Source organism: Heterocephalus glaber, unplaced genomic scaffold, assembly GCF_053883595.1.
Source record: "Heterocephalus glaber isolate CG9 unplaced genomic scaffold, H.glaber_assembly_v1.0 deba00000768, whole genome shotgun sequence".
NCBI classification, from domain to species: Eukaryota; Metazoa; Chordata; class Mammalia; order Rodentia; family Bathyergidae; genus Heterocephalus; species Heterocephalus glaber.
In genome coordinates this window covers 1,461,298-1,488,027 of record NW_028258162.1, presented here as the reverse complement: position 1 = coordinate 1,488,027, position 26,730 = coordinate 1,461,298, and the positions used below count along the sequence as shown (strand labels likewise).

Here is a 26,730-nt window from a genome sequence, read left to right as displayed (position 1 = left end):
TAAGGTAACTTGGAAATACTACTTATTAACTTACAAGAACCAGAAGAACTCAAATTTGGAAGATGGACTCTTAGCTTGAGATACAACTGGCAGTGAAACATGCTAGAAAATACTCTCTACCCAGCATGGTGGCACACACCTGTAATCCTAGCACTCAGGAGGCGGAGACAGGAGGATCGCCACGAGTTTCAGGCCAGCCTAGGCTATGTAGTGAGTTCAAGGGCAGCCTGAACTACATAATGAGACCCTGTTTCAAAAAAAAAAACAAAACAAAATGCAAGAAAGGAGAGAGAGGCAGGAAGAGGAAAGGAGGAGAGGCAATTACACACCACCTTCCTTTCTGCATATCACAAATAGCTAATATTTCATGAATAGGTGGTGAATCACACATGGTAACTGCCTGCTCTCTACAGCATTTATTCTGGAGCACTTATTCCAATGTCTCACAGCGATCTACCCCGTCCAGTCTCAGTGGTCTGAAAAGTGAGCAGAAACCTCATACTTTGGTACTCCTGGAACTTCAGGTCATATTTATAATCGGCGACCATTGGGTCCATCCTTGGGAATGGGATGTCTTCATAGTGTGGTGCCGAGATGCTGGAGAAGTCGACTGTGGTGAAGGGCTTGATGTCAAAGGCGTGCGAGTGGTCGTCCATCGCGGAGAGGTCCATGGAGCTGATCCCGAAGTTGGTGGGCCAGAATGGCATCTCGGTGTCGACCATGATGACTCCTGAAACGGAAGCGAGAGGCTTAGGAAGCTGGGTCTTACAGACACTCGGAGAGGGAGTGCAGTGTGACCAAGCAGGCTCATCTGGGTCATCACTGCGGGGTGAGGACACGGCTAGCTTCTCAGTGCCGTGCAGGTGGCGGCAGGCAAGAAAGAAGTCACCCCTACCAGGGCATCCAGAGCAAACCTCGGCACAGCCGAGATGTCCACAGACACCCCACAAATGCCCACCTGTGTTTAGAATGCTTTGGTATAGTATCATAGTTGGTAAATTAAATTTAGACAAAAGAGCCTATTCTTTAATTGCATTCTAATAGTTTGCTTTAGAGGTAATATTAAAATTCAAATGAATCTTTGAAAAAAGGGAAGGACACTTCTGTACTATGAACAAATACTTCGAGTGTTTATCTTTTCTGTGTATACAACTTTTCTTCAGCAAAAGACATCTTGTTCACGTGGGGAGCAGTCAGGTGAGGGCCAGCCACGCTGACCACATGACTGTTACTGGGAAGAATGTCAACACTGGGCCCCGGCCAGCACTACTCTGAAAGCCATTCCCAAGACAAAACCCAAACAAAAGCCAACAGAGCTGGAAACAGGAATCAATATAAAGTCAGAGGGGGAAACACTCGCATGGTGCTAAGGCTGCAGAATAACTAGGCTCAGCACGGCCCGCCTGGGATGCCACAAGCCGCATGTATTTTTCTAAATGCCGCAAGTCATTTAAATGTTAACTCTTTGGTCAAAAATACCACTGCAGAGCTGAGTACATTCAGGATTGCTAACCCTGGGGACAAAGAAATTCTGGGGCTCTGGAAATTAGAGGTGTCTGTCTTGTTTGCAGCCACACCTGCACCACCTAACAAAAAGCTTGACCCTAGCAGGTGCTCCCTGGACATTCAATAGATGCTAAATGAATCCATGACTGGGTGAGGGCCTTGAAAAGTAAGCAGAAAGGACAAGGATGCAAACCGATGTGCTGAGCACCTGCCTTTCACTCCACATAATCTGAGGTCATATCCCTGCTGTGTAGACACATAAGCCAGGGCTAGAGAAGTCATGGGCTCAGAGGAGGGGCTCCCAACCCCAGTGAACTGGAAGCCCTCTTCTGCAGCTCTTCTCTCCTCTCCAATTGGTGGAGAAAGGGCTCTGCTGGGGGGCGCAGGGGGTCTGGGAAGGGCCTCTCGTTCCTTCCCAGAGAGCAGGGAGCTGAGGAAATCTCAGTTGTGGTCTTCATAAGAACAACAAAGTGCCTTGAAAACCCCACCAGGGAGACTGGTTCTGTGAGTTGTGCTCAGGCTGCGAGGGGCTCTTTCTGACCGTGTAGATTCCTGCGTCTGGCTATCTACACAGCAAGTACCCAAACAGCGCTCAGTTATCTGGGTTACAGTGTAAACACTACACGCCACAAAGAGGAATGTGCACTGCGATAGTGTAAAGGTCACTCAGGGTCTCAATGACATCCAGCAAAGGCATGTGCCCCTAATGACATGGGTGCCCACCCAATTGCAGCCTTTGTTTCCAAACCCATCCCAAACAGCCCAGCCCGGGCTGCTGCGAGTCTGCTGCCCAGCTCCTCCTTTCACTTCTCTGTCAGTTTTTCTTAGCATCAGTTGCTTTCATATCAGAGGCTCCCTGGCAGGGCTACACTGTAGGACCCTCAAGGGGGTCCATCAGCTGTTTTTCACAGTGCCTGCTAGAATGTTCTGCATGCCGAATAGAGGTCGACACAGTTACAGGTAGTATGTGCCTCAGTATGAATACAGATTGCAGGAAAAACTGGTCAATTGCTCATTTTACTGATTTACTTTTGTTTCATGTTTAATATACAATTTCAGTGACTTGCTGTCAAGCTAAGTCATGCTTCCTTTTGTTTGGGAGGGGGTTGAGACAGGGTCTCACTGTGTAGCCCAGGGTGGCCTTGAACTCACTCACAGTGATCCTCCTGCTTCAGCCTCCCAAGTGCTAGGATACAGATGTGCATCACTACATCTGGCAAAGCCTCCGATTTAAAGCTCTCCATTTTGTCTTCCCACGGCTGTGTGACCCTCTCTCACATCACTGATTTGGATAAATGTCTCTGCCATTCGATTTCTAGAGGGGAACAAAGTTACAAACAGAAGTATTCTTTATTCGGTTTCCCTTTAGGTCCTTATTCAGGTAGTTGTACAATAAATATTTGCAGATTGAATGATCAGAAAAATAGAATGAATTCTCATTTTGCCACGAAAGACGGAACCAAGAAAGACACTTTCTCAGTGATTTAATTTTGCTAAGACTTAAGTCCCCCCAAGATGCTGACCCCCAATATTATAAATAGAATAGAAGCCACAGCCTTTCCTTTCAACAGTGTACACGCGGCTGTTTCTTTCTGGTTGATACAGGAGGAAGATTGGGGTCCTATACAGTTTTCTTTGGGACTGGGGCATGCCAGGCAGGCATTCACTACTGAGTGCCACCCCACTTTCTTATTTTTCTAAGTAGAAAAGATGGAAGGAAAACAGCTTCACCTCATCCTTTTGAAAACCCATGATCAAGCCCAAGTTTCCCTTCCTCTCCCCATTCCTGCTCCTTTACTCTGGGGCACCGTGACCAGAACATTCACCCTTGGTGGACCACAGTTACTAGGACACACAGAGTTCCATATACACATTTAAACACACACACACGTATGCATATATATATATATATATATATATATATATATTTTTTTTTTTTTTTTTTTTTTTTTTTTTTTGGTCGAGGAGTGACTTAGAGATGGGTCCAGGAAACCTGCATCTCATTTTGTCTCTAGAAAATACAAGCTTCCGTGGCTGCCAAGCTGTAAGCCGAGGAGGTGTTTTGTGTTACTCAGTGCAATTAAGCATGAAGGAACAAATGGACAGAACACCTGCAGGAACAACTGCCCATCTCAGGATTCCGCAGCTGGGTGACAGGAGTCATGCTGCCCCTGGGGCTCATCCACAACATCCCCAGCCTCCAGTGTGTCCAGAGGAGGCTGAAGTCCTGCCCCAGACCCGTGTGCAGTGACAGGAAGTTAGGCCATTTCCCTGGACCTTCAAACTTGGCTTTAAGCTTTTTGATGGCCAATGAGCAGACTTTTGTAACAGTCCACAGTATCATGTATTTTAAACAAAAATATAACCGATTTCACACAAGAATCAACTAACTTCTCTAATCTGATAGGCAGCATTTATTTGGGAGGATGGAAGTGGGTCAGGAAAATGTGAAATTATAAAATCAAGCACCAGAACGAAATGGTTTGCCTCTGGGGCTTTATGCTGTCCCTGATGAAAAAGAAAATCGTCAGGGCAGCTGGGGGACAGGGCAGGGAGAGCGGCTGTGTGGTGAGTACTTGCCTGGCACGCATGAGGGCCTGGGTTCCACTCCCAGAACCACAATTAAAAAAGGAATCAAAGGCACAGACACAGAAGCACCCTGAACCCCAGAGAGCTGGGTGTGAGTCTGGGTGGCCCAAAGGTCTGGGCCACATTTAACCTTCTGCACCAATTGGTCATCCGGGTCTTCTGGCTCTGTGTTAAACAGCACTTAATGCCAACAGTGCTCATGCAATGCCTGAGCTGGCAGAAGCCTGGCCTGGCAGAGGGTCTGGCACAGTACCTGCAGAGGCCTCTGGGGAGATGTCTGGGGTATGTGGCTGGAAAAGCCTTTTTCTAGAACTTACTAGAAAGGACCCTGGAGAGACACTTCACCACTAGACATGGTGGCAGATGCCTGTGACCACAGCACTCAGGAGGCTGAGGCAAGAGGATCTCTGAGTTCGAGGCCAGCCTGGGCTACATAGTGAGGACCTCCTTCCCATGAGCTTCTAATAAATAATAGTAGCAGCCATGACATTTGCACATATTAGTAACGGGAGTACTCTAGCCATATACGAGGTGGGCTAAAGGCCTCCAACCCCACCACAGGGGGCAGGCAGAGGAAGAAACACCCCCGAAGCTCTATTGTTCAAAAAGGACTATGCCTGACACAGATGTCCTGTCTCAGAGAGCCCTGGAGAGGGGAGACCCAGCACCCTGGCCCTCAGGCTCCTGCTCCAGGCCCTCACTGTCCTGCCCCGCATCTCCCCATAGGGCTGCACATACGTTCCCTTAAAGAGAACACACAAGCGCTGGGGATTTAGCTCAGTGGTGCCACCTGCCTTGCAAGCGCAAGGTCTTGAGTTCGATATCTGGTACCAAACAAAAGAGAACACATATGACCTTTCCATCAGTAAGAGCAGAAGTGAGTTCAGGAAATTCGAGGAGAAGCAAGCCTCGGACTCAAGTGCTTGTGATTCCTGAGACTCGAACAGAGGCAAAGCAGTGTCTGAGGCGTTCGGTACTGGATGGAATGCGGTTTGTGAAATGATGGTTGATGGTTGAACCCGTGTCAGAGTTTGCATTGGTCTCTTTCTTCCTTTTTTCTAAACACACAGTCATCACCTTCTGCACATTACCCTTTCCCACCAGTACCTGAAAACTGTTCAGTTGGCCCTGGGCTTCACTAGGATTCACACTGCTTTAAACAACAAAAGACAGCAGAGAAAGGATTTCTTAACGCTTCAACCACACAGAAAAGAAGGGCTGTAGAGCCAGGGATTTAGCTCAGTGGCACCACGCCTGCCTTGCAAGTGCAAGGTCCTGAGTTCGATCCCTGGTACCCGTCCCCCCCCCAAAAGAAAGGAAGGCCTGCATACTAATGCCCTTTCCAGAGAAACTGTCCTAAAAACTTCCAGTGAGAAAAAAAAAAAGCCAGATAAAAGCTCAAGAATCACAACATCAGAGGCTAGAAAATCAATAGAACAGTGTCTTCAAAGGCAGGAAAAAATGTCGCTAACTTGGAATTTTATATGCAGCCAAGCCATCAATCACGCATGAGAGTAGAATAAAGACATTTTCAGAAATATAAGGTCTCCCAAAGGTGACCTCCCGTGTACTCTCTCCCAAAGTTCTTCACCAGAACAAAGAAAGCCAGGACACCCTGGATCAAACTACAGAGACAGCCAGCCTGGAGGCACACACCTGTCATCCCAGCACTCGCAAGGCTGAGGCAGGAAAATCGCCATGAGTTCAAAGTCAGGGCTACCTAATGAGACCCTGTCTCAAAACAGACAAAATGAAACAAAGATACATTTCAGTCTACTGCCTACTCCTGCCATATTAAACACTGGCAGAAGACGTCTGTGGTGTGTGTCCCACGGATAGCCTTGGCAGAGGTGATGCACGTCTCCTGTGCACAGTTCCTTATCATAAGCCAGAAAGTCTCACAGCAAAATTTCAAATTCACACCAGACAAGCCTCAGAGAAGCCCCAGCCTTATTAGCCAGAGAGAAGGTCATGTTCACTTTTCCTTGGAGGGCCAAATGTGGCCGCTCTAGCTTGAGCCAGCCCCAAGGATCAGGAAATGGGAAAGATCCCAATCATGCCCCCACCCACGATGCCCATTTTCTTCTGATTCTTTAGCCAGAGATTCATATTCTCTTCCCATCATGGTCCAACCAGCTCCAGAACGGTTCTTCTGCTAAACCTACCTCCTCCTCCTCCCCCTCTTCCTCCTCCTCTCCCTCCTCCTCTTCCTCCTCCTCCTTCTTCTCCCCCCCTCCTTCTCCCCCCCTCCTTCTTCTCCCCCCCACCCACTCATCTCCTGTCTCTCTTTTTTTGTGAGATAGAGTCTTGCTAAGTTCCCTGGGCTGCACTCCATCTCGTGGTTCTCCTGCCTCAGCCTCCTGAGAACCTGGAATGCGGGTCACCACACCTGGATTCCCTTCACACGTTTCTAAAGGGAGGTGTTACTAGAGTCTAATCAGGATCAGGGCTAACTGCTGAGCAGTTATTCTAGCTGAGCTGAAACCCCTGCTTTGCCTAGTCCACCTCGGCAGCAGGGGAAGATTGGAGCTCATTTGGAAATGAAAGGGAGGACATCACTGTGGGTCTCACAGGCCTAAGGATGCTAGACAGGGATGTGGCTCAGGGCAGAGCACTGCTTAGCATGCACAAGGCGCTGGCATCCATCCTTACCACCACCACCAAAAAAAAAGATGAAAAAGATGATACAGGAATAGTAAGAATGACTCTGTGCCCACAGATTCCATAACCTAGACAGAATGGACCCATTCCTTGGAAGGCACAATCTGCCAAAACTCAGACAAGAAGAGACAGACAATGTGAGTGGGCCCATATCTATTAAATTGCATCATCACTGGAGATTTAGCTCAGCGGTGCCACTGCCTGCCCCGCAAGCATAACGTCCTGAGTTCAAACCCTGATACCGCCCTCCCCCCCAAAAAAGAATGAAAGAAGAAAATTTCATCAGAAATGAATGACCTCCCCCCTCAGAAAGCATGGCGCATTCACAGGTCAATTCTACCAGACATTTAAGGAAGAAATTGCAACAATTCTCTATAATCTTTCAGAAGATAGAAGCAGAGGGAATAATTTCTAGTTCTATGAGGTTAGCATCACCAAACAAGACAAAGACATTACAAAAAGCCCCTATAAACCAAATCTCTCAGGAATATAGATGCAAAAACCCTCAGGAAAATATCTGCAAATTGAATCCAGCAACATACAAGAATTGTATACCACCACCAAGTGAGACTCATCCCAGCTACAAGGCTGGCTCAACCTTCCAAAGTCAATGGATATCACTCATCACACCAATAGACTGCAGAAGAAAAATCACATGATTGTATCAACAGATGCAGCAAAAGACTGACAAAACCCAACTCCCATTCATGATAAAAACTCAGCAAACCAGAACATCTACAAAAATCTTATAGCTAACACCAGCTAATGGGGAGCTACGCAAGCTTTCCTACTAAGACCAGGAACGACCGATAATGCCTCTTCTTTCTACTGCTCTTCAACCCTGGATGAGAAGCCCTTGCTAAAGCAAAAAGACGAGACAAGGAAACAAGTACTCAGTGGGGAAGGACAAAATAAAACATCTTTGTTTGTGAGTGACACGACTATGTAGGAAATCTTAAAGAATTGGCCACAACAAAACATTTCCTGAAACTAATAAGCATTATAGCAAGGTTGTAGGAAACAAAGTTAATACATAAAATCAAGCTGGGCATGGTGGCCTGTGCCTGAGGCTGAGGTAGGAGGGAGGATCGCTTGAGTCCCCCGGCCAGGTACTTTCCTACGTACCAACAATGAACAAGTGATATTTAAAACTAAAAACATTTTACCATTTACATTAGACCCCCAAAATGAAATACTTAGATAAAAAGCCCACAAAATACATATAAAATCAATACGAAGAAAACTATAAAAATCTGATGAAAGATACCAAAAAACTGAATAAATGAGACAAGTACTCCATGTTGAAGATGTAATATAATCAAGATGTCAGTTCTTAAAGAATCATACCACAGCGATATATGTGCACCTATGTTTATAGTGGCACAGTTTGTAATAGCTAAAGCTTGGAAACAGCCCAAGTGCCCATCGACTGGAAACTGGATAAAGAAGATGTGTTTTTTTTTTTTTTTTAAATAAAATGGAGTATTACTCAGCCATAAAGATTGAGAAACTAGAGACATTTATAGCTAAATGGATGCATATCGAGGCCATACTCTTAAGTGAAATAAATAGGACACACGTGTAAATACCGAATAGTTTCTCTAGTGTGAGAAACTGAAAGTGTAAATAAGGATGAAAATGATTAAAATGAATAACTGATAATTTGAAATAGGAAAAGGTCCAAGGGTTCAGGGGTGGTGGGAGGGGAAGGAGAAAGGGAAGAAGGGAAAGGAAAAATTATGAGAAAGAAAAAGAAATGGAATCAAAGTCTGTGTAAATAGGGAAGGGTGGAGGGGGTGAAGGGCACACAGGTAACGGGGAAAAAAATAAGAACCAAGATTCATCATGTACAGGTACAAGCACCCGATGATAAATGTAAATCTATTGTATATCTAAAATGGACCAATAAATATATATATATTTTTAAAAAAAGATGTCAGTTCTTTCCAACTGGGTCGATGGATTCATGACAATCCTACTCAAACCCCAGCAAATGATCCTGTGGATATAAACTGATTCTAAAGTTTATATGGGGAAGCAAACGACCCAGAAGAGCCAACTCACATTAAAGGGGAAAACAATAGGAGGACCCAGCCCACCTGCCTTCAAGACCTACTACAAAGCTATAGTAATCAAGATCATAGTGTGTTAGCAAAAGAAGAGATGAGCAGATCAGAGGAATGGAAGAGACAGCCAGAAACAGATCCACATCAGTGTCATCCACTGGACTTTGGCAAAGGCACAAGGGCAATACAATGAGTAAAGGTTGACTTTTCGGCAAAAGGTGCTGAATACCCACGTACAAAAGAGGGAATCTAGGTAGAGACTTCAAGTAAACTCACTCAAATGGACCATAGGTCTGATGTAAAACTATAAAATTCATCAAAGATAACATAAGAAAACCCCTGGGTGACCCTGGAGACAGGGTTGACCTGTGGACATAGCACCACAGGCACGGTCTGTGAGAGAAAGAAGTAATAAGGTGACTTTCCTGAAAATTAAACTTTTTTCTAAAGTTCAATGAAAGCAATGTTAAGGGAACAAGAAGGCAGGCCACAGACTGGGAGAAAACACTTGCAAAATCCCTGCAGCTTATCAGCCGCACACCTGTAATCCCAGCACTTGAGAGGCTGAAGCAGGAGGATCACTGTGAATTTGAAGCCAGCCTGGGCTACATAGTAAGCTTGAGGCCAGCCTGGGCTACATGGTGAGTTCAAGACCAACCTGTATTGTAAAGTGAGACCTTGTCTCAAAAACAAAAAACAAAAAAACCCTGCATTTGATAAAGGACTGTTATGCAAAATATACAAAGAATTAAAACACAACAAGGTTTAAATGAGTAACATGATTAAAAACTGGGCCAAAGACCTGGACGATACCTTACCTAAGAAGATAAGATGTTAAACATCATATATTATTAAAGAACTGCAAGTGAAAGTGACAGTAAGTGACTACTGCACACCTATCAGCACGGCCAAACCCCAATCTGCTGGGGTGCGGGACTTCCAGAGTGCTCTGGGAAGGAGGACATGGGGGGGGGGGGCCCAGCCACTGCAGGAGGCAGTTCCGCAGCTTGTCACAAAACCAACTCTACAATGCAATAGTCTCACTCTCTGATATTTGTCCAAATGAACTGAAAACTCAGGCCCTCATCTGAACACAAATACTTCTGGCAGTTTTATTTGTTTTTTTAAACAGTAGCTATGGTATTTATTTATTTTTTATCATTAATTAAGTGTATTGGTACAATTTAGATACACATAATGATCACATTCATCATATGGAATTTGTTTTTGTACATGCTATATTTTGATTCTTATTTTTTACCATTCCTCTCCCTTCCCTTCTACCCCTCTTCCCCTTCTTATTTACAAGATCTTTGTTTCTATTTTATCTTTCTTTTCTCATTTTTTTCTTTTCACTTCCTTTCCCTCTCCCCCCTCCCTTGTGTCTGTTCCCATTTGAATATTTTCTTCCTATTTCATAATATCCATTATACATTTTGGTCCTTACTTATATTTTTAGTTCCTTGCACTGGAGAAACAATGCAATATTTACACATGTGTCTGATTTCTTTCACTTAAGGGTATGTTCTCTAGGTGCATCCATTTAGCTATAAATCCTTCTTTATGGCTGAGTATTATTCTACTATATAGAAAAAAACCACATCTTCTTTATCTATTCATCAGTTGATGGGCATTTGGGTTCTTTCCAAGACATAGTTATTATAAACTGTGCTGCTATGAACATGAGTATGCATGTATCACTGTGGTATGATGCTTTTAATTCTTTTGGGAAGATACCAAGGAGGATAGCTGGGTCAAATGGAACCTCTAGTTCTAGTTTTTTGAGGAATCTCCCCACTGATTTTCATAGTGGTTGCATCAGTCTGCACTCCCACCAACAGTAGAGAAGGGTTCCTTTTTCCCCACACTCCTGCCAGCATTTGTTATTGGTTAATTTCTTGATGATACACATTCTTTCTGGAGTGAGACAGAATCTCTGCATTTTAAAATTTGCATTTCTCGAATGACCACTGATGTTGAACATTTTTTCATATATTTATTTGCTGTTTGTACTTCCTCATCTGAGAAGTGTGTATTCATTTCAGATGCCCATTTTTGAATTAGGTCTTTAAATTTGGGGGTTTGATTTTTTTTTTCAGTTCTTTATACAGTCTAGATATCAGTCTTGTGTCTGAAGAACAGCTGGCAAAAATATTTTCCCACTCTTTCTTGTCTCTTTACTCTGTTGGTGATTTCTTTTGCGGTGCAAAAGCTGTTTAATAAGATGAGATTCTGGCTGTTGATTCTTTGTAATATTTCCCATGTGATTGGGGTTTTTTCATAAAGTCTTTGCCTACACCTGTGTCTTCAAGAGTCCCATCTATTCTCTCTTCCAGCATATTTGGTGTTTCTGTTTTAGTATTTAGCTCTTTAATCCATTTTGATGTTAGTTTAGTGCATTCCTGGAAGCAAGCATTATCCTGATACCAAAACCAGAGAAGGATCCAACCAGAAAAGAGAACTACAGGCCACTCTCCCCAATGAACATGGATGCAAAAATCCTCAATAAGATATTGGCAAACAGAATACAGCAAATCATCAAGAAGATTATGCTCCATGACCAAGTAAGATCCGACATATGCAAATCAATCAAAGTAATACACCATATTAACAGAGGCAAGGACAAAAAAAAATGATCATCTCAACAGATGCAGAAACAGCATTTGACAAAGTCCAATACTCACTCATGATAAAAACCTTACAGAAAATTGGAATAGATGGTCTTTATCTCAATCTGATAAAAACCATCAATGACAGCCCAACAGCCAACATCATACTAAATGGACAAAAACCAGAAAGCTTTCATGCTAAAATCAGGAACAAGACAAGGACGCCCACTGTCACCACCTTTATTCAATATAGTTCTGGAAACACTAACCAGAGCAATTAGACATGAGAAAGAAATAAAAAGAATAAAGATAGATAGGAAAGGAAGAAGTTAAACTATCATTATTTGCAGATGACATGATACTCTATATACAGGACCCCCAAAATGCCACCAAAAGACTTCTAGATTTAATAATCAAATTCAGTCACTTAGCTGGATACAAAGTCAACACTCAAAAATCAATAGCATTCTCGTGCACAAATAACAAACTTTCTGAGAGAGAAATTAGGGAAACCACATCTTTCACAATCGCATCAAAACAAAAAAAGGGGGTACTTAGGAATCAATCTACAAAAGAAGTAAAAGATGTTTACATTTAAAACTACAGTACTCTGTAAAGGAGGTCAAAGATGAAAATGGAAAGATACCCCTGGCTCATGGGTAGGAAGAACCAACATAGTAAAAATGGTCATACTCCCAAAATTGTTATACAGATTTAATGCAATCCCAATCAAAATACCAATAGCATATCTCACAGAACTAGAGAAAACATTCCTATAATTCATTTGGAATCAGAAGAGATTTAGATAGCAAAAACAATTCTAGGCAACAAGGGCAAGGCAGGGGGCATCACAATCCCTAACTTGAAATTATACTACAAAACTACCATGATAAAAACAGCACAGTACTGGCAAACAAACAAACAAACAAGAAACACCAACCAACCCGAAAAACAAACCTGAGGATCAATGGAACAGAATTGAAGATGCAGAAACAACTCCAAACACAGCCACCTCATCTTTGATAAAGGGGGCAAACACCCTCACTGGAAGAAAGACAGCCTCTTTAATAAATGGTGCTGGAAAAACTGGCTTTCCACATGCCAAAGATTAAAAGCAGTTTTATTTGGATCTGCCCAACTTGGAAGTGACTAAACTACCCTTCAGGAGATGAGTGAATAAATAAACTGTAGTAATCCAGAGAATGGACTATTATCTTGATAACGGATATTTAGTGACAAAAGGAAATGGGTTACCAAGCCATGAAAAGACAGGGGGAACTTAGATGCACATTATTAAGTTAAGGAGGCCAATCTTTTTCTTTTTCTTTTTCTTTTTTTTGGTACCGGGGATTGAACTAGGATCCTTACGTTTGCGCAGCAGGCGGTGAAACCACTGAGCTAAATCCCTGGCCCAAGGAGGCCAATCTTAAAATGGTCCAGACTGGAAGATTTCAGTTATGTGGTCATTCTGGAAATGGTACTATGAAGAATGAAAATATCACTGGTTATCAGGGAGCCAGGGGAGGGATAGGAGGTGCAGAGGGGGATTTTAGGGCAGTGAAACCACTCTGTAGTGTTATAGTAGTGGTCACATGTCATTACACATTTGTCCAAACTCATAGAATGTTCGTCAGCTAGCTGAGCCCAAACCAAAACTGAGCTCCGAGACATGCTCACCTTGGCTGAGCACCTCTACTAGCTTGGATTATCTAGAGGGGAGGCCACTTTCTCACAGTTGTGTAGTCTGGTACCCTGGCACACTGTGCTTTTTTGTTTTCCAGTTATGCTGCTGAGCACCCTTCTTGAGGTTATGGTAAAACCCAAACAATGGTGAAAACCAAGTGTCAACAGATCTGGCCAGGTCACTAGCAACTGTGGGTGACTGGGTGATTTTTTACTAGCTATACTGTTTATTATTATAAAATATAAGACAATGGGATATAAAAGTATCCATGGTAAGCATTTTTTTCAAAGCCTTCCTCTTGAGCTCTTACAACATTATCAATAAAATTTCATACGACGTTGTAGGTGAGCAGGAGGGTCACAAGGTCAAGGGACAGTCTCGGCAACTTAGCAAGATTTGAACCACTGTTTTTTGTGGGGTTTGTTTGGTACTGGGGATTGAACTCAGGACCTTGTGCTTGTGAGGCAGGTAATGGAACCAGTGAGCTAAATCTCCAGCCCAACCTTAACAAGATTTGAGATCCTGTCTCAAAATAAAAAAAGTAAAAAACGCCTTGGGATGTAGCTCGGTGGTAGAGCACCCCTGGGTTTGATACCTTCCCCCAAAGCGACTGTATGAAAGTGTCTGATATAATTAAACATTAATTTATAATTTAAAAGACCTCTTAGCAAGGAAGAAAAGGGAACTTCATTAGTCTGATAAAGAATATCCATAAAGGGGCCAGAGATTAGGTCAGTGGTGCCACCGCCTGCCTCAAAAGCACAAGGTCCTGAGTTTGATCCCCAGTACCAAAAAAAAAAAAAAAAAAAGGATATCCATAAAGAAACAGTGGCCTCCAGAGTTAGTGAAAATTTTAAGGCTTTCCTCTGGAGCAAGGACGTCTAGTGTATTAGCGATCACTACTTTCATTCAATCCTGTACTGGAAGTCCTGTTGTATACCAAGAAGGGGAAAAATACACAAGCACCCTAAAAACAGAAATACAACTAATACTCCTCCCAGAGAACCTGAGTGTTTCTCAGGATCTGTAAAAACCCATGAAATAGAATTTAGCCAAGTTGCTGGATACATTATTCAAGAACCAGTTGTATTTCTATAAGCCAGCAACAAATAGAAACAGAAAATTTAAAATGACTTTTGTCATAGCTTAAAAACCACCAAACGACTAAGGGAAAAAATCTAACAAAAACTGTGTAAAATTACTAAACTAAAAACTCAAAAATGTTATTAAATTTCTTTGTAAATGAAAGGATAATCCATGTCCATGTGTTTGGAGAGTGAATAACAGGCTGTCAATTCTCCCTCAACTAATGAGAACAATTCCAATCAAAATCCCATACTTTCATGTGGAAATTGACATGTAAACCTATAATTTAAACAGAAATTCAAAGGACTGAGAACAGCCAGGGCATCCTGAGGAGGGAGACTGACACTGGAGGACTTGCTCAGTATGCTAATTGGTACCAAGATAGGAAAACACATCAGTGCAACCGAAGAGTTCATCCAGACTCAATCTCATACCTACAAGGGAGCCTGGTTCATGACAGAAGTGTCACCGCTGGGCCATGGGAAAGGATGAGTTTTCAGGACATTTAGCTGATCAAATGAATTTCCACAAGAACACAACCAGCTCCACGTGACAGCAGATCTAAATGCGAAATATAAACCAAGAAAGCTTTGAAAAATAAAAACTTCTTATTATCAATCTTGGAGCAGGCAAAACTTTCTTTGATAGGATATTTAAAATATTGAGTGTAAGGGAAAAATTTAGTAGACTACATCAAGTGTAAAAACATGTTTTTGTTTGTTGTTTTTTTTGGAGATAGGGTTTCACTATGTAGTTCAGGGTAGCTCAGGCTTGATTCTCCTGTCTCAGCCTCTTGAGTGCTGGAACTACAGGCATGCACCACCACAAAACTAGTTTATCAGCGAATGAAAAAGCAACACAGAAAAGATCTTGCAAATACATTTATCTGACGATGTATGCTTTAGAACTTTTAAAAGTACCCAATTTAAGAGTAGGCAAAGACTTGAACAGGTGCTTTATGAGAAAAGAGAGCCAAATGGACAGCTACTGCTTTAAAGTGGGTTGACCAAGTAAAATCATAATCGGATACTCCCACACACCCACCAGAATGGCTAGACTATAAAAGACAGAAAACACAAATGGTGGAAAGAGGTACAGAAAATGGATGTGCTCCTACACACACGCTGCTGGTACAAGTGCAAACTGGTTCAACGACGCTCAGGGCCGACTTTTCCAGACCTGAACACACCCCACGGCATCTACTGGCCAGCGATGCGCATGCGCTTTCACCAGGAGACCCGTGCGTGAACGACCGGGGAGCCTGTGCACTGCTGGGAGCCCCCAAAGGCCCTTAGGCAGCCGGACAAACTACACAGCCACACGCGCATCCCCGCACAGCAGCATGAGTTACTGGGAAGTGTGACTGATCTCACCGCCTAAGGTGAGTGGCAGAATGGGACACAGAAGAGTAAACAATGTATGATTCGATTTTTATATAAAATTCAAAAACAGGTATCGAATCTGTGGGTTACAAATTAAGATAGCCACAGGGTTCTGGAATGCCGCTATGCTCCAGTTCTTTGTCCGGGTGTGGATGACTTGAATGAACCCTTCCAGTTGTGTTAAAAGGACTAGGAATTCCAGAGTATTTGTTTAAGGTCTGTTCGATTCAGAACTTCTAAAGTGGTATTAAAACCAGCCCCAACATGCTGTCTCTTTTTCTAATTGGCTTCATGCACAATAAAGGCCAAATACATTTCCAACTAGGGCCCTCCAATAAGTTGATATGGGACAGATAAAAATTCAAAGGGTTCACGTTTTATCTTAAGGAACAAATAAGTACTATGATCAATGATATGAGCCAGGCTGTGTGGCACACACCTCTGATCCCAGAGGCTGAGGCAGGAGGACTGCAGTGAATCTGAGACCAGCCTAGGCTGCACGGGTGAGTTCCAGGCCAGCGCAAACCATGTGGCAAGACCATGTCTCAAAAAACAAACAAAAAAAGTATCAGATGATATATAAATACTCTGAAGCTCAAATACTACACTTGATCTTAGCCAAAAGGTCGAGAAGGGATGAAGCTCAAATACTAATGAAAGGATTGTAAGAAAATAGGCAGTATGTCCAACTTAACCACAGAAATCAAAAACTTTAGATAGCCCAGATAATGAAAATTTATATGATTCCAAAGTGCCAACTTCTTTTTTAAGGGTGAGAAGAGAGAATATCTGCTAGTGCTCTATGAATTGGCTATTAGTCACTTAATCAAACAAGCTACTTTGCTTTTTTTAGTACTGCTAGCCAGTAAGTCTTTTGGAGGTTCAAATGAATACCAAAAGTATCAAAAGGTAAATAGATGTACAGAACTCAGGAATTTGGATAATTCATAGATAAGTAATATTTGTAATAGGGATAGACATAGGGCAAATAACTCTCAGTGACTGATCATTCAAAACATATTTGTACCTGGTTTGCAGCGTACACAAGATAGATGGTTTCTTTATATTGGCACTGGTTTTAGAAAAATATTTTGGTTTTAGAATAATATCTGATCTATTCTAAACTCTGTCTTTATTTACTAAACGTATTCCAGCCCCTGCTCTCCGGGGCTTGCTGAGGTGCAAGATACTGGCTTGGATGAAGGAATCTTGAGAACTTTAGGTCCCCACTCTGTGGCCGGATATAGGATCTGTGTTAGGGATGGAGAGGCGAACACAGCCTCTCCCTTTGATTACAAAACAGGGCTGACCATGAAAGCAGACGGCCTGTGATTAGAGCTACATGGTGTGGTGGAGAACATCTGTGTCGGAGGGTTTACTATTCTGCTTCCCAGGTCAATGCCGTGGTCATTCATGGGATGCAGCAGACCCTGAGCCATGACCACAACCATCAGGAAATCATAGGGGAGGGACGTGCATCAGGGAGGCAGTTAATCCAATGAGGTGGCCATGAAGTTCTCCCTGGAAGTGAGCTCTGAGCATCAGTGTGCAGGGGCCGAGCAGAGGTCAGGCCAAGAGGACCACAGACAGGAAGAAGCTAGAGGAGAGGCACCAAGCAGGGTGGGCCTGGTGCTAGGGACTGGCAGGAGGCAGCAAGGCTGGAGCATCAGGAAGGGGATGGACAGAGGGACAGAGGGTCAGGACATCACAGAGGCCGGCTGGGTGGGGCAGGGTGCGTAGGGCCATTTGGGGTTCTGTGACACAGGGAGTCAGGGCGAGACTCTGAGCAGCGGAACAGACCTGACTTTAAGACAGACTGACAGCAGAGTTGGGAGTGAATGACAGATCTGTGGTACCTGGGCAAGAGAGCCTCGAGGGTCAGACCAGTGGCACCGGGGAGGTGGGAGAGGGAAAATGTCTGAGCACATGTTCAGATTACAACGAGCAGTAGTGTATTCAGACAGTGCTTCTGGAGCAAGGGAACTTGAGCTGACCTTGGATCACAGGAAGGATTCAGGAAGGTGGGGGAATTGAGAGAGGCAGGCCAATTAGGTCGAAGCAGGCTTGGAGGCCAGAGGGAGTGTGGGTTACTCTTGGACAGGGGAATTTAGTCAGAATAGAGCAGACCAGGCCAAACTCTAGGATATGGTGGAAAAGAAGGGAAAATGCCTAAGGTGGAGCCAGGTTATAGAGCTGTGACAGCAGGCCAAGGCATCTAGATGGCATGGCATCCATTGCAGTGCCTCGCAGACAGTAGGTGCTCGGAACCAGAAGACTCATAAAGACAGGCTTTCAGGTGGTTTCTCTGCCAGTCATTCAGAGGGGCAGCTTGGAGGCCACCTTCGGGCCCGGGCCTGAGGTGAGGAGGGAGGGGTCCCAGCAGGCACCTGACAGTCGCTGGTGTGACATCTGCTCTCGAATGCTAACCACAAGTGCCATTCGCCACTGTGGGAACCTGGGTCCTGTGGTGGCAATCTCTTGTTCAAATAAAAATTACATGGTTCTAAGACACTGTGTACTCAAATGGCCATGTGATCTTTTGTTTTTGTTTTGGTACCGGGGATTGAACTTGGGTCTTTGCGCTTGCGCAGCAGGCGGTGAAACCACTGAACTAAATCCCTGGCCTGGCCATGTGATCTTAATTCTGAGATTGTGCAAGTTGGATTACCATTGCTATCGGGTACACATGCAATTTCTGTGTCTAAATTAGTTACAGGTGTAAAACTGCAGGGTGTGTGTGTGTGTGCGTGTGTGTGTGGGCGATGACCTGGCAGACTGAGTTGACAGAAACTTAGTTCCATTCAAACAAGTCCAACTCACTGTCACACATATTTTCACAGATGCTCCACACTAGTTGGGGGGGGCGGTTATTGGACAACCTCTCGTGCCTGCTTTCAAGAAGCTAAAACAACAGACACTGTGTGTCAGTGCTTAGTAACCTAAGACAAGGAAGAAAGGAACTCCAGTCACATTTCTTTCACCCAGGAGTTTACACCTAATGAAAAGCCCTGCTGAATTTGGGATTTCCCTGGGTCAAAGGTTTAAGTGAGAATGCTCACAAAACAGTGTTCAACGGCAACCTCTATCAGAGGGATAAAAGTTGTTTTTTGTTTGAAGACTCATGCTTTATGTCAGTGCTTTCAATATCAATTTAAAGTGCTAACTGCTGTCAACAGCTTTCAGTACTGGTTGTAATAAGATTAAAGGCAATCCTGTGTTTTCTTGTAAGCATCTAATATAAGCAACACTTCTTTCCAGTATTTCTTACACTGGAATTCATTGTTTTAGGGGAAAGTACATGAGACATGACAATATTTGGAAAAATAGCAAGATCTCAGAGTCTGAATATACTAAATCTACTAACTCCTAGAGTTCAAGACAGAAGTTTTAACATTTCAATCAGAAATAAATGATAAAAGTAGAAAAAAGTGTTAAGCGTCACATACATATATTTACTCTTTGCAGTGCTGGGGCTCCAACCCAGGCCTCTGTGCATGCTAGACAAGCACCCTACCACTGAGCTGCACCTCCAGTACTCTGAACTGTTACTCCATGGGAGGTTATGAAATTCAGAGCCAGGTGAATGACATGAATCTTTCCTCGACTTCCACTTTATCATATAGAGAGAGCGTTATTATCCAAGACAGTTCTTTGGTGTTCTGAGAAGAAAAATGTAACTGATGTAACTGATGAAAAATGTAACATCATTTAAGCCCCTCGAATGATTTCAATTTTTGGCAAGTCAGTTTCTTCAGAGACAAATGTTAGTGTGAGTGAGAGGTAATTTCTCCACCTTAAAAAAAAATTACTTTTTTTTTTTGGTACCAGGGATCAAACTTGGAAAAAATTACTTAAAAGAAAAAAAATCACACATAAAGATGCTTTCTCTCAGCTTGATAATTTCCTTGTTGAAACATTCACAAGAGGTCACACAGACGCCTCACTTTACTCAAATAATCCTGCCATTGTTTCAGGGCAAAGAAGACAACTTCTGTTTCTGTTTTTCCATATTCTGGAAAAGGCTTCCAATTTAGGATACTCTGTCGGAGCCTTCTAGTCCATCCTCAAGGGTCTGGCACTGCACCGGGCTGAAACCATGCACTCCACACACACAGGGCTTGCGATCTGTTTTTGCAAACACTGTGTGGCTTAACCTGCACGACATTTGCACTCAGCACCTTGGCTGGGGTGCTAGGTGAAAACTGCGGCCCTTGACTCCACCATTTCCCCTGCTCCCTGAGCTCCTGCAGCTCAGCTCAGGCAGCCCCGGTGGGCATGGTGCGTGATCTACCACTCACTCCATCCCGGGAGGGACTCCGTTTCGAAGGCTTGCCGATTGCAGCACTTACCATGTCTCTGAGGCCTATTTCCGTTGCTCAATCAGCTCCAAGGACAAGTGTGTCATCATCTCTCAACGCTCTGGTGCAACAACTCACAATTACAGAATTCACACAGGACTAGGTCTGGCACTAAAAGCGGGAGGCACATTCCGCCTGGGCTTTGGAAGCTTTCCTCGCGTCCTGCCAATTTCTCCTGGTGGAAATGACTCCTGAGCCGGCGCGGGGTTACTTGGGGTTGCTGGAGGAGCTCTGGATGCGAAAAGGAAAGGGAACAAACAGCGTGCAGGAGCCACAGCAGGCAGGAGCCTGGGCAGACAGAGCTGCTCCTCGGGTGGAGTGGCCGGGCGCGCAGAGGCTGTTAATCTCATGAATCTCGCAGCATGGTGGACATCTGGGTCATTCGCACCAAAGGTGCCACTCTTTCTTCAATTGCAGCAACCAGCTCCTTGCACTGATGCCCAGCTCCTCTTTGCCCACGAGGAAGGAGGCAGAGCACCTACTGATTTCTCTACCTAGGCCCAGTCTGTATATTAACCCCACAGGGTTTCATAGAGCCCCGCCTCGCTCGGCTCAGAACCAGACATCTGATTGATTTTCAGGTTTATCTGTTTATTTTGGCAGGAGTGAGTACTTAGTGGTCATCTACAAAATACAGAAAAATCCTTACAAAGAAGAAGCAGAAGAAGAACATAGGACAAAGCTTAAATTACTGGTACAAAATATAAACTTTAGCTGCTCATAAATCTATTCGGTTTTGTTTTGCTTTTTTAAAGATACGGAATCTTGCTTTGTTTCCCATCCTCCTGCCTCCACCTCCTGAATTGCTGGAACTACAGGTGTACACCACAGCACCTGGCAAATAATTCTGTTTTGTATCATATTAATTAAGGAGGAAAGCACTCAGTTACTCTCTCAGATTGATTTGAGACTCAGAGAAATTATACTCAGGGCAAATTCAAGGCATGAAAATAGAGATTAGCATAGAATGAAAACTAACTTGGGTCACGTAATCGTTCTTTGCCACAAACAGTACATGCCCCCTAGTTAACCTAAAATATTTGTTGTGCTGAATGGTAGACATACTCTTTTCAAAGAGACACAACTATCCAATTTTGACTCAAGAGCTCTACTTGCAGTTGAGCCAGGACATTCTGCCCTGAGGTAAGCTGAAATTACTAACTCACAAAAGCCATAATGCTTATGGCTCACCGAAAGTGATAAGGAGAATGAAACCGACATTTGGTCAGTGATCGGGCTGGGGTGCTGCTCAGTGACAGAACACTTGTCTAGCATGGCCAAGGACCTGGGTTCCATCTCCAGCACCACACACACACACACACACACACACACACACACACACACCTGACTGTAATAAAATAAAATAATATTTCAGGAAATTTTTTAATTTTTTTAAAAGTTTGATATTTTAAAAAATTGTGACTAATATATTCACACTTCGGGCTTCCTGGAAAATTCAAAGGTCAAGGGCTAACCATTTCAACTATTCAGTGGCTGAATTTTAATGCTTTAGCATTTATAAAACATGAATGTGCAGTTAACACAATTTGCTTTTATATACAATCTACAAGAAGAGAAAAATAAATAGAAATATAGATATAAACATGAAACAAAGCAGAAAGGGGCTGTGCTGAGAAATTCCAGTAGAAGGAGCTGTAGAAATGAAGAACTTCACAGTTGCCAAAGCCAAGAAAGAAATGTTGAAAAATGAGGTTTCTGCTTCAATCTGACAAATCCAAATAGAAATAATATATTTAGTTATTTATTTAGCAGACATATAACCTTTTAGGGACCTCCTTTTCTTGATGTGTAAAATGAGATGCTTAAAACACATTTTCTTCTAGGTCCCCACAATCTATTTTTCTACAATGTATTAGGGTAGGAGATATCGGAAGAAATTTAAAACAGAATGAAACTCGTTCCTACACTCTGGGAGGATCTTTGGGATATTCTTTGGGAGCGATCAGATATGTGTACAAATATCTAAATTTCCAGCTGGCCCTGAAAAGTGCTGAGAGTACTTTCAGAGCAATACAAATGCTGTATGTAAGAGGAATAAAAAAGGCTTTGAGAGATACCTAACATATGAGATAAAGAGGTGAAAAAGTGGCCCTTTGAGTATTCTAGTAAGCCCATCAGTATTTTGGGGAAATGTATGCAAACTCAGAAAATAAAAAACAAGTAGGATTGCTCTGGGATATAAATACACCTTTCATGCTTAAAATTCAGGAAATGGCAGCCACATGGAAAGCTAAGATACGGATTAGGTGAGGTTGCTATGTTTAAGGTTGTGGATCATTAATAAGGGACCGTTACTGCTGCAAGCACAGCACTGAGGCACCGGAGTGCACACAGGGTGGTACAGAAATGAGCGTGGAGAACCAACCAGCCAAGCGATTTCACCCTTGCGCAAGTGCCCCAGGCCTCCCCAGCAGCCGAACCCGGGGCCGACTTTACCTTGCGGGGCACTGGCAGACAGCGCATCAGTGAAGGACTCACTCTCTGAGTCCACAGGAGGGTCTCCCACAGTCTCTCCCATGGCAGTATGGGGTGGAGACGCTTTGAAATTCACACTGACGCTGTGTCTATTTCTCGCAAAAGATCAATCCATTAAGGGAAAGGACTCATGGTCCTAGAACTTGTGAATACAGCAGTGAGTGAAGACATCAATTTCCAAAGATTTGGGAGAGAGATGGGCATAAGTATAGCAAGGACTGGGCTCAAGTTGGCTGGTGTTGCCCTGTGAGGAGCCAGCTGTGACAAAATGTGTCCTAACGTGGTTTGCCGCTTTGGCAAGACCTGGTACATTACAAGGAAAGCATTGCCACACTGTCGCGCCAGTGACCCACATGGTTAGTGTCTTGAGGGGCGTGAACTGTATAGTATTGGGAAGTCGCAGAGCAGACTCCACTCCATAGTCGATTTCCTTTGTTACTGTGGTAAACACATACCTGCTACTTCTCAAAGAGAAAACCTCAAGTCTCTGGATTATAAAATACCAGATCAATTTACTTGGGCAGCTTTTCTTAGATGTCTATTCCTGGTTGAGTCTCTAATCACACTCTCTGAAAAAACTTTGGAATTCACATATGTATTTATAGTTTAATATTTTGCTACCAGCATGCTACCGAAATGTTCTATTCCTAAGGCGTTTATTTGACTATCTTAAAAAGCCCCAAATGATATTGACTGTGCTCCAAATTCTATAAAACTGAACAGCTGAGAGCATGAAGTTCTGCTATGCTTTCAAGTTTATAGATCAGGGTTTGCTGCTTTTAAACTTCAGTTTATTCATCAACAGCAACTGCAGCAATGTCCCAACAGTGGATATTTAAATGCTAACAGCTATGTCATAATGGGAAAATGGAGTTCTCGCCAAGAAGGATAATGCATTACCAGAAAAAAAAAAGGGGGGGGGAGCAAAAACGACTTACCCTATTAGGTTGGCAAGGAATTGTGGTCAGTTTTGTAATCAGAAAAAAGCTGGCTCCTTGCTCACAGCCTTTGCCCTTTTTGGCAAAGGGAAACATGAGCTGTACCCAATTGCTAATGAGGGAGCAGGTCTTGTCACCAAGTGGCCTAAGAGAACTGCAGTGACGTGTGCATTTTAAAAGATGCCCCCACACATGGCAGCATATATCAGATGGCAGTAGGCCTCTGAATGTCACTTGTCCCGATATTCCCCAGGTGGAATAACCGCGTATCTGCTTCATCTGTGTTGAGTAATACTCATTCTTTGAGGGGACTAGTACAAGTCCTCCTGTCAACCATGGAGCAATAGCCCCATGGGAAAATGTTTACTGGGCCTGAACAGTGCAGAATCAAGAGGAGGGTTGGGCAATGACTTGTTATTTTTAAGCCCCAAAACACCTTCACTAAGGTAATTCAGGGTAAGGAAGTTTGTGGGTAGTCCAAATGATGGGGATAATGATTGCTGCGTAGAATGTTATATCTACAGCTTAATTGTCAATAAAGAAGTTTCTCCTTCCCTCTTAATGCCTGGAAATGTACTTATATTAAAAGTAGTCTAGATACAAGTAAGACAGGGCAACAGGGTAAGGGATACTCCCCATAGGGTGACACCATCATCACTGGACACAGAACCAATCAGAAAAGTGATCTTTTCAATACTTCTTTTGCATATGGGCACAGCCAATCAATAGACCCTGTTCCTGACCCTTCATTTACATATGGCAGGAAGCCAAGGGAGTTTTTTGATAGTATAGTTTACAAATGACTGATGCCAAGTGAGTGTTTGACAGGACAACTGTCCCAATGCCTTATTTGCGTGAGAAGGAGATAACTGGAATTTTGGGCACAAAAGGTCCTTTTCTTTATCCTTAAGGCTGTTCTCACTCTGCAGAGTGTATTTCTCTTCCACCTTCAATAAATGCACACTTTTGATTCCTTTTCTTAGTGTCCTTGTTCAAGTCTTTGTTGAGACAACAAAAACCAGACAAGAAGGCCCACAGGACTTTAAAGATTTAAGGATGTGATAGAATCCAAGCTTCTTAGTGGAACTTATGATAGGCCAAAGTCAAACAGATGTGATGGTACACATCTGCAATCCCAGCTACGCAGGAGGCTGAGGCAGGAGGATCAAGAGTTCAAGGCCAGCCTAGCCAATTTAGTAAGACCCTGTCTTAAAATAAAATGAGAAGAGCTGGGGTATAGCTTGGTGTTAGAGCACTTGCCTAGCATGCACGTGGGCCTGGATTCAACCCCTAGTCCTGAAAAAATAAAGAAAGTCAAGAACCCCTTTCTAAAAGAACAGAATAAAAGCTGAGGTTCCATTCTGCCTGTAGGTACTCCTACTCAGAGTCCAAACTGAGTTGGAATCTAAATAGTAAACTTCCTATGAAGTGATAGTGTCTTGCCCAATTCGCCACTGTTGCCTCATTTCCCTGCCCCAGGAATCTCTTCAGCTCTTTAAAAATGGTTAGGGCCTGGGTAAGTGCTTAGCATTCCGTCCTGGCATCATAATAAATGTGGAAGAATTTACCAAAATGTTTTAAGGCTGCGCTGGGTGCTGAGGATCAGAACATGGGCAGAAGCATTCCGCTGGAGCCTGTGTTAAGAAGACAAAGAGCGGCCCCAAAGCCAACCACCTTCTCCAGATTCAACAGTGAGGGCCCAAAGTCCCCGCCTTCAGACCTGAAGAGTGTCTGCAACACCTCTTCAACTCAGCCGCCCCTCAAGGGTCGGGTGAGCCAGACGGAAGGGGCCAGTGGTGGTGAGGGGTCCCTGCCCTTCTCCCCACCTCCCCTTTCCCATGCTCAGGGTGCAGTACATCTGTGTCCAGGAATCTGCCCTGCCTGGGGTCCAAGGCCAGTGGCTCTCAAGCTCTGCCCTGCCTGTTTCTATCTGGAACACGCAAGTCCTTCCTGGAGGCCAGCCTTGAAGGCATGAATTCTGGATGCTCAGCCTCTCTCTTCCTTTCCGGGACACATCCAGCCGTGTGTCCCCTGGGCAGGAGGCTGGTAAGCCTTGATACTGTAGTTCTCTCGTGTGTCAGCTACTCAAACAAAATATGACTTTTAACAGTGAATTCTTCCTTAACACCTGAATCCAGGAACTCCCATACATATGGCTCTTACATGTCCTGTCATCCCCTTCCTCTCTCAGGCTACCCTGTTTTTGACTTGAGAGCAAAAATCTCTCTTATGCACTGTATTTCATCTGTGTGCTCAATAAACATTCATATATAATAGATGGAAAACACTGAGCTTAGTGCTAGGGACACAATTGTGAGCAACAAGGCTGAGGCAGGAGAACGACAATTGATTTGGCAACAGTGAGATCATAGCTCAAAATTTAAAAAAAAAATTTAAAAATGGCCTACACATGGTGGCACATGCCTGAAATCCAAGCACTCTGGGAGGCTGAGGCAGGAGGATTGCAAGTTCAAGCGCAGCCTGGGCACCTGAGACCCTGTTTCAAAATAAATAATTTTTTAAAAGGAGGGGTAGGAATGTAGCTCAGCATGGAGACCCTGGGTTCAATCCCCAGTACTGCAAATTAATTAATTAATTAATTAAAATTTTAAAATAGGGTAGGGATGTAGCTAAGTGTGAATAGCCAATACACATAATTTACAATTTTGATAAATAGCCTGACACCACACTGGCCCAATAAATGTCACTTACAGTCTTGAGAGAACACACAAGCATCCCAAGTTACTAACCACAGTTATACAGTGTGGCTTGCTTGATCCTATTTTTGTTACTGATAATCTTTTGTCCTGTCACAAATATAGGCCCAGGTCACTTAAGACATAACCTGCTAATACACATGAAGAGGAACCAAGCCAGTCACATTGTTACCTAAGTATACATCTCTTTTTTCCTGAGATACTGAAAAGATGTATAAATTTTATTTTACATCTATCCATCCATTCATCCACTCATTCATCAAATAGCCACCAAATACCTATGAAGTGCTGGGCATTATTCTAGACGCAGGAGAGAAATACAGTAATCAGCCAAGGTTCCTATCCTCAGGAGTTCACATTTAACTCTATCTACCAAAATCATCCAAACACGTCTTGAAAGCGTGGTCTCTTAGTTGCTTAACTTTTAAGGACAGCTAGCATGCACTGACACTAGGACTAATGTATCTGCTTCCATGAAGTATTGACTATCAGCGGGCAGTATGAGAAAGACCAGAAGATTCAATGAGGGTTCTGACACGCATGTGACTGCCTCTATCTCCAGGGCCTTCAGATTCCGTCAGAGTCCCGCTCCTGCTCCTTATAAAACCAAACCAGGAGACGCACGAGCCCTGAGGCCA

At 43.5% G+C, this 26,730-nt stretch overlaps 1 protein-coding gene and 1 pseudogene across 12 annotated transcripts in view; both read right to left on the bottom strand.

Annotated features, from left to right (window-relative positions):
- The window catches only part of Pparg (peroxisome proliferator activated receptor gamma), a 122,590-nt gene that overhangs the window by 42,036 nt on the left and 53,824 nt on the right, over positions 1–26,730 (bottom strand). For 8 of the 12 annotated variants that reach the window (XR_015449647.1, XR_015449648.1, XM_087207187.1 and 5 more), the window contains one exon: positions 503–730. Coding sequence is in view for 10 of the 12 variants with exons in the window: in XM_087207187.1 (XP_087063313.1) it covers positions 503–722 (220 nt within the window). In the remaining 2 variants the exon portion in view is untranslated. Of the gene's footprint in view, positions 1–502; positions 731–2,662; positions 2,822–14,635; positions 14,763–19,932; positions 20,008–22,398; positions 22,612–26,730 lie in introns of those variants that run through there. The other 4 variants (XM_087207189.1, XM_004875118.4, XM_004875113.3 and 1 more) reach the window with 4 other exon arrangements.
- LOC147829058 (U2 spliceosomal RNA) lies at positions 16,069–16,221 on the bottom strand (annotated as a pseudogene).